Source organism: Theropithecus gelada, chromosome 3 (assembly GCF_003255815.1).
Source record: "Theropithecus gelada isolate Dixy chromosome 3, Tgel_1.0, whole genome shotgun sequence".
NCBI classification, from domain to species: domain Eukaryota; kingdom Metazoa; phylum Chordata; class Mammalia; order Primates; family Cercopithecidae; genus Theropithecus; species Theropithecus gelada.
The window spans coordinates 12612216-12620710 of NC_037670.1; the positions used below are offsets into that span (position 1 = coordinate 12612216).

General features: G+C 51.3%; 1 protein-coding gene across 2 annotated transcripts in view; it reads left to right on the top strand.

Annotated features, from left to right (window-relative positions):
- Positions 1 to 1098: 1098 nt before the first annotated feature.
- ACTL6B (actin like 6B) overlaps positions 1099 to 8495 on the top strand; it is a 12777-nt gene continuing 5380 nt past the window's right edge. For both annotated transcript variants that reach the window (XR_003118581.1, XM_025379558.1), the window contains exons 1-7: positions 1099 to 1230; positions 1662 to 1738; positions 1954 to 2119; positions 2422 to 2522; positions 6569 to 6666; positions 7606 to 7700; positions 7767 to 7873. Coding sequence is in view for 1 of the 2 variants with exons in the window: in XM_025379558.1 (XP_025235343.1) it covers positions 1206 to 1230; positions 1662 to 1738; positions 1954 to 2119; positions 2422 to 2522; positions 6569 to 6666; positions 7606 to 7700; positions 7767 to 7873 (669 nt within the window). In the remaining variant the exon portion in view is untranslated. The remainder of the gene's footprint in view (positions 1231 to 1661; positions 1739 to 1953; positions 2120 to 2421; positions 2523 to 6568; positions 6667 to 7605; positions 7701 to 7766; positions 7874 to 8495) is intronic.

The following is an 8495-nucleotide window of genomic DNA, read 5'->3' on the forward strand; positions in this document are numbered from 1 at the left end:
GGAGTTCAAAGTTACGGTGACCTGTGAGCGTGCCACTGCACTCTAGCCTGGGTGACGGAAGACCCCAATTCAAAAAGAAAAGAAACAAAAACCCTCTTGTTGATAAATGCCTCCTTAGGAAAATAGGCGCTGAAGAGAGAGAGAGATGGAGAAAAGAAGCTAAAGCCAGGTGGGCTGAATGCCTGTGTGTGAACGTATGTATACGTGCGTAAGCATGTGTACACATGTATAACGCCCAGGTACTGGGGTGATGGGGGTGGGGGTGGAGCAAGGCAAGGAAAAGAGGGGCCAGCAAAAGACAAAGGAGGGAAGTTGGACACGGTGGCTCATGCTTTTAATCCCAGCACTTTGGGACATTGAGGCCAGGAGTTCAAGACCAGCCAGTCTCTAAAAAAAAAGAAAAAAAAGAAAAAAACAGACAGAGATGGAGACACACCCCCACCCCCTCTGGTCCCTCTCTTAATCTTCCCTTCCCTCCCTCTCCCGGCAATTCCATTTAGGCCTGGGTGTGGCAGAACCGGGCTCAGAGCAGCCTGAAGATAGATGACCCTTCTGGGGAGTGGAGCTCTCTCCCCAGTCTTGCTTTAAAAAGTAAGGGGGTAGAGGTCGGGCATAGCACTTTGAGAGGCTGAGGTGGGAGGATCGCTTGAGGCCAGGAGTTCAAGATCAACCTGAGCAAGACCCTGTCTCCATAAAAAAATTTTTTTAATTTGCCAGGTGTGCTGGCACCTGCCTGTAATCCCTGCTATCTGGGAGGCTGAGGAGGATCGCTTGAGCTCTGGAGTTCGAGACCAGCCTGGGCAACGTAACAAGACCTCCGTTTCCACCAAAAAATTTAATAAAAACAAAAAGCAAGGGGGTAGGGACCTCATCAGTCGTCCTGCAGAGTCTTGGTCTCCGCCTCTGCCCTGCTCTCCTCTCTGCCGCCCGTTCCTTAGCGACGGTCTCTAAGTCCCTGCTAGGCGCCCCCTGCCCCATCTCCTCCTGGTCGCCTAACGGAGGGTATCTTCCCCTTTAAATCCGCGGCCCCCGGTCCAGTCATTGTCTCGCCTGGCAGCCAATCGGCGGCGCCGTTGGGGGCGGGGGATCCGGCCTCCCAATTGGTCGCCGCGCGCCCCGCCCCGCCAGGGATCCCGGGAGCTGTCCGGCCGCCTCGGTGCTGATCCCGCCGCCGCCCACGGGCCGCTAGCAGCGCAGAGGGCACTATGAGCGGGGGCGTCTACGGCGGAGGTGAGCGAGCCTCCGGCCTCCTGCGTTCCGAACCCGCGCCATCCATCCGAGCTCTGGGCACCCCGGGGCCTGTCACCTCCGCGCATGAACGGGTCCAGTCCCAGGCTCGGGTCTCCCGCCTCCCCTGCGCTCCGTCCTCGTGCGCACCGGGCCGAACCTCTCTACCTTACAACCCACCTCCACCTGGCCCCGGCTCCTTCCTTTCCCGTCGGGAGGGTGGCCTGAGCAAGGCCAGTGGGCAAGAAGGGACCCTGGCGGTATGATGCCCCCACCCCCAGTCCCAGGACCTCAGACTCCAGGCCCAGTTCCCACCGGCTCCAGACTGGTGTTGAAGGTGGCGAGTCTGTGGCTCTGCCCTGACTTTCTCTCGGAACTACCTAGCGGGAAAAACTTCGGGGGAGGTCCCCTTACAGGCCTGTCTCCCCTCACAGATGAGGTGGGGGCGCTGGTCTTTGACATTGGCTCCTTCTCAGTCCGCGCTGGGTACGCTGGGGAGGACTGTCCCAAGGTGAGCCTTCCAGTCTCCTCTCTAAATCCTAGGGGCTCCGGACCCTTCTTCAGGCTTTCCAGTGACCCAGGGCTCTCCCAGATCGCCCAGAAGCTCTGCTGAGCGGGAATGTGGGAATAAACCCAGGGGCGGGCTGAGGACCCTGCCGTGGGGCTGGACAGGGGCAAGAGGGTGACCCCTCTCCTGCCGATCCTCCCCCAACCCTTCCCCACCAGGCTGACTTCCCCACCACGGTGGGGCTGCTGGCCGCGGAGGAGGGGGGCGGGCTGGAGCTGGAGGGGGACAAAGAGAAGAAAGGGAAGATCTTCCACATCGACACCAATGCCCTGCACGTGCCTCGGGATGGAGCGGAGGTCATGTCGCCCCTCAAGAATGGCATGAGTAAGGGGCCCCCACCCATCACCTCCTGACAGATAGGGAGCCCACTCCCCACGATCTGGGACATAGCAGCCCCCACTCCCCAAGGAGTCTTCCTTGCAGCCCCAGGGTTCTTCTCGCTGCCAGGGTTCTTCTTGCTGGGTTCCCTTCCCAGGGGCCCACCAGGTTTCTGGGAAGGGGGGACGTTCCCCTGGACCTGGACTCACTGACCCTCCTTTGGGCTTGGCCTTTCTCCCTCCTTTTCTTCCTGTCCCTGACCCCTGCCTGCCCTCTTGCCTTTCTCCACTCTGCTCTTCTGGCCCCAGTCGAGGACTGGGAGTGCTTCCGAGCCATCCTGGATCATACCTACAGCAAACACGTCAAGTCTGAGCCAAACTTGCACCCCGTGCTCATGTCGGAGGCCCCGGTGAGTGCCTCCTGCCTTCCCATGTCCAACCCCGATCTCCACTGCACCTGCTTCCCACCATCCACCTCTCCTCCTCTCCCCTCAAGCCACCGATGTCAGCCACTTCCCTTCCCTTTTCAGACTCCCCTCACCCATCCCAGCCACTTTCCTTCCTTCCTAAGTCTCCATCCCTCCTGCTCTCTTCTTGTTCTATCTACTCTGCTGCCCTTCTCCATCTCCAAGTCCTTTTTTATTTTATTTTATTTTTTTGACACAGAGTCTCACTCTGTCACCCAGGCTGGAGTGCAATGGTGAGATCTCTGCCTCTGCCTCCCGAGTTCAAGGGATTCTCCTGCCTCAGCCTCCCAAGTAGCTAGGATTACAGGCACCTGCCATCATGCCTGGCTAACTTTTTGTATTTTTAGTAGAAATGGGGTTTCGCCATGTTGGCCAGGCTGGTCTCGAACTCCTGACCTCAGGTGATCCACCCGCCTTGGTCTCCCAAAGTGTTGGGATTACAGGCATGAGCCACCATGCCCAGCCTCCAAGTACTTTTTAGACCTTTTAACTTATTATTATTTTGGTCAATATTGGTGAGCTGGGGATGTGGGCTCACACCTGTAATCCCAGCACTTTGGGAAGCCAAGGCGAGAGGATCACTTGAGCCCAGGAGTTCGAGACCACCCTGGGCAATATGGCAAGACCCATCTCTTTTATCAAAACAATAACAATTAAAAAAATTTTTAAACTGCATTTTTAAAAATGTTCTTACCCATATCCTTATAGATTCCTCTTTATAGAAGCAACTGTTTTTCTCCTTTTTAGCTAATTTTGGGGGTATTTTCTTCCATATCTCTAATATTACACTTAAATTGCTGCCTGTGGAGTTTTTAGTTTTAGATATTATCAATGAATTTTCCACTCTAGAAAATGATCACTTAGCTCTTTTTTCCTCCCCAGCCTATGCCACAACATATTTCTATTACCCTCCTTTAAGTACAGTGGGTTTTGTTGTTGTTGTTTTTGTTGTTGTTGTTTGGGGGTTTGTTTGTTATTTGTTTTTGAGATTTTGTCTCAAAAACAGGGGCTCCGCTCAGTTTATCACCCAAGTTGGATTGCAGTGGCACAATTCTGCAGCCTTGGTCTCCTGGGCTCAAGTGATCCTCTCATTTCAGCCTCTGGAGTAGCTGGAACTACAGGCATGAGCCACCACGCCCAGCTGATTTTTAAATTTTTTGTAGAGACAGGGTTTCACCATGTTTTCCAGGCTGGTCTTGAATTCCTGGGCTCAAGCGATCCGCCCGTGTCATCCACCCAAAATGCTGGGATTACAGGTGGGATCCACTGCACCCAGCCCAGTTGTATTTTAGACTTTGAAAGAAATCAATATTCAGTATTTATACTCTTTTTAAGTTAGAAATAATTTTAAGAGAATCTTTTGTAGAGATGGGGTCTCATTATATTGCCCAGGCTGGCTTCAAACTCCTGTGCTTAAGCGATCCTTCTACCTCAGCTTACAAAGTGCTGGGATTACAGGCATGAGTCACTGTGCCCAGCCCAAGATTTACATTTTTATTACTATGTATGCTAATCAGGACTGAGACAGGCAATATACACTATGATCACTTTTCCTTTCTTGTGCAACTTTTTGTTTTCCTAGAACTGGGAAAAAAAAATGTGTTCAATTTTTTTTCTTTTTTTTGAGAGGGAGTCTTGCTCTGTCACCAGGCTGGAGTGCAGTGGTGCAATCTCGGTTTACTGCAAGCTCCACCTCAGGTTCAAGCGATTCTCCTGCCTCAGCCTCCCAAGTAGCTGGGACTACAGGTGTGCGCCAGCACACCCAGATAATTTTTGTATTTTTAGTAGAGACAAGGTTTCACCATGTTGGCCAGGATGGTCTCGATCTCTTGGCCTCGTGATTCACCCACCTTGGCCTCCCACAGTGCTGGGATTACAGACAGGCCACCACCACCAGCCCTGTGTTTGATTATATTTGGTCTGGTTTTCTATCTACTTAACAGTGTGAACCCTAAATTATTCATCAATTATATCTTTTGTCAAGACATCAGTTTCATTAGACATTTTATCAATTTCATCTTCTTGAAGAAATTTCTTCAGGAGCCCACTGACCTAGTCCAGTTTGCACTAGTAGCCCTCTGCCCGGGGACAGACCTGTTGCGCTGGTATTTCCCTTCACCATCATCTCATAGAATCCTTTTGCCTCTGTTCTGGTCAGAAGTTCTGTTTCCTGTACTTGACTCCTTTTCTTGACTCACTCTTTTGTTTTCATGGAGCAGGTCCTTCAGTAACTGCCTTAGAAAAGTCATGAGAGGCCAGACACAGTGGCTCACTCCTGTAATCCCAGCACTTTGGGAGGCCAAGGTGGGAGGATCACTTGAGCCCAGGAGTTTGAGACCAGCCTGTGCAATATACTGAGATCTTATTTCTACCAAAAATATAAAAATTAGCTGGCCATGGTGGTGCATGCCTGTAGTCCCAGCTACTCGGAAGGCTGAGGTAAGAGAATCACTTGTATCTAGGAGGCAGAGGTTGCAGTCAGCCTAGATCATGCCTCTGCACTCCAGCCTGGGCAACAGGGTGAGACTCTGTCTAAAAGGAAAAAAAATTAATAATCTAAAAAAAAAATTTTTTTTGAGACGAAGTCTCGCTCTTGTTCCCCAGGCTGGAGTGCAATGGCGTGATCTCGACTCACTGTAACCTCCACTTCCTGGGTTCAAGCGATTCTCCTGCCTCAGCATCCCGAGTAGCTGGGATTACAGGCACCTCCCACCACGCCTGGCTAATTTTTGTATTTTTAGTAGAGACGGGGTTTCACCATGTTGGCCAGGCTGGTCTCAAACTCCTGACCTCAAGTGATCTGCCTGCTCCAGCCTCCCAAAGTGCTGGGATTACAGGCGTGAGCCACCGTGCCCGGCATCTAAAAAAAAAATTTTAAAGAAAGGTCATGGGAAGTATATTTTTTGAGACTTTGTATGTCTCACCTTGAGTTGATAGCTCAGCTAGGTATCACATGCCAGGTTGGAAATCATTATTCTTCAGAATCTTGAAGGCACTTTTCCGTTGTCCTTCTTCCAGCATATATTGTTGCCATTAAGAAGGATGAAACCATCTGATTTCTGATCCTCTGATGTAATGTTTTTGTTTCTGAAAGTTTATAGAATTTTTACTTTATCCTCAATATGGCATATTTTCATTCATGGCTCTAGGCACTTAGTACATCTCTTCACTCTGAAAACCTATGTCTTTCAATTCAGTGAAAAAAATATTTATTTAGTTATTTATTTCTCTCCATTTTCTCTCTTGGGATTTTCTGTTATTTGGATTTTGTTGCCCCCTGAATTGGTCCTCTAATTTAATTCCCTTTTCTCTTATATTTTCCATCTGTTTACCTTTTTCCTTTGGTTTCCAAGATATTCCCTCCACTTTATGTTCCAATCCTTCTATTGAGTTTTTCATTTCTGTTCATGTAGTTTTAATTCCCACAAGCTCTTTACTTTAAAAAAATTTTTTTTAATGAGACAGCATCTCACTATGTTGTCCAGGCTAGTTTCGAACTCCTGGGTTCAAGCAATCCTCCTGCCTTGGCCTCTCAAAGTGCTGGGATTACAGGTGTAAGCCACCGTGTCTGGCCTGTGCAAATGTTTTGAATGCGTGTGTGTGTGAATATATGTGTATGTGCGAGTGCGTGTGAGTTTGTGTGTGTGAATGCAAGTGTATACGTGTGTTTGTGTGTTTGCGAGTGTGTTTGAATGCATGTGTAACTGTGAGAGTATGTATAGTGTGAATGCATGTGTGTGTATTTGTGTGTGTGTATCTGTGAGTGTGAGTGTATGTGTGTTTGAATGTGTGTGTGCGCAAATGAATGCATGTGTGTATGACCGTGAGTGTATGTGTGAGTGTTTAGGTCATGTGTGTGTGTGCGAGTGTTTGAATGCATGTGTGTGCGTGATCGTGAGTGTATGTGTGAGTGTTTGGGTTGCATGTGCGTGGATGTGGGTCTGTGCCTCTCCCTTCTTGAATCCTCCCCTCCTGCACTTTCTCCACAGTGGAACACACGGGCCAAGCGGGAGAAGCTGACAGAGCTGATGTTCGAGCAGTACAACATTCCTGCCTTCTTCTTATGCAAGACGGCCGTGCTCACCGCGTATCCTCTGGACTGAGCTGCTCTGACTGGGTGGAGGGCAGGGGTGGGGCCTGTGCTGAGCTCAGCTGAGATGAGCTGGGGGATCAGGCCTGGTTCTCTGAAGATCAGTGTCCCAATGGGCAGACACCTCCCTCCGCCCCACTAGTGCAGAAGGCCCAGTGGGCTGAGCACATCTGAGCCTGGGGTGGCCAGATCAGCGGCCCCTTTCTGTTCCCTGGATCAGGCTGAGCAGACAGCGAGCTGGGCCCTGGAGAGAGCAGGCACTGGAACTGGACAGAGGAGGGAGATATGTAGAACACTGCGGCAGTCCCTTCCCAAGAACTCCTTCAACACTGACTTTTTTTAGGATCTGCCTTACATTGAACCCTGTGCTATGCACTGGGGTGATAGTGACCCTAATTTTAGGGAATCTATAGGACACAACCAAAAATAAAGGGGCTGGGCGCTGTGGCTGGCCAGGCACAGTGGCTCACACCTGTAATCCCAGCACTTTGGGAGGCCGAGGCAGGCAGATCACTTGAGGTCAGGAGTTCGAGACCAGTCCGGCCAACATGTGTCTACTAAAAATGCAAAAATTAGCCAGGCATAGTGGTGGGCACCTGTAGTCCCAGCTATTTGGGAGGCTGAGGCAGGAGAATCTCTTGAACCCAGAGGCAGAGGTTGCAGTGAGCGATTGCACTCCAGCCTGGGTGACAGAGCAAGACTCAGTCTCAAAAAATAAATAAATAAATAAATAAATAAACAAACAAACAAACAATAAGTAAAGAAGTAACTGGGGTCTCAGAGCCTTTCTCCAGGAGATGAGTCATCACCAGGAGGAGAGATTTGCACACTGGAGATGAGCTGGACCCTGGCAGAGCAGAGAGTGACCAGACCAGATCTGGGCCCAGGCCCCTCATTTGCCACTGCTGTCTCTTTGACTTACCCATCCGATGCCAGCTTTGCAAACGGGCGGTCCACGGGCCTTGTGCTGGACAGTGGGGCCACCCACACCACGGCCATTCCAGTACATGACGGCTACGTCCTGCAGCAAGGTGGGGCTTCGGCAAGGGGCAGGGGCGCACCGGGAGGACGAGATCCTGACACTGCCTTCCTTCCAGGCATCGTCAAGTCCCCTCTGGCAGGGGACTTCATCTCCATGCAGTGCCGGGAGCTGTTCCAGGAGATGGCCATTGACATCATCCCACCTTACATGATCGCAGCCAAGGTGGGGCCTCTGGGGACACAGAGCTGCCACTAGAGTCCTGGCCACTCGCCCCATGGCCGTCAACCCGCTGACACACGAGATATCAGAGCAGAGAGCAGCAGGCTCCCCAGTGGGTCCTGGCTCCAGTTTCTCCTTATATAAGTGAGGCATCTGAAATCCAGACAGGCTGAGGGATACGCTGAGGTCATGGAATCAGCTAGCAGACAGCAGGATGTGTGAGGGCCAGTGTGGTGGGTTCTAGGGTTCAATATAAACCCAGGTTCAAGTTCTGCCTCTGCCGTGCAAGAGCTGTGGGACCGGCCGGGCATGGTGGCTCATGCCTGTAATCCCAGCACTTCGAGAGGCCGAGGCAGGCAGATCACTTTGAACTCACTTCGAGACCAGCCTGGGCAACATGGTGAAACCACATCTCTACTAAAACTACAAGAACTAGCCAAGCATGGTGGCACATGCCTGTAGTCCCAGCTACTCAGGAGGCTGAGACTGAAGAATCACCTGGGGCCGGGCGCGGTGGCTCAAGCCTGTAATCCCAGCACTTTGGGAGGCCGAGACGGGCGGATCACGAGGTCAGGAGATCGAGACCATCCTGGCGAACACGGTGAAACCCCGTCTCTACTAAAAA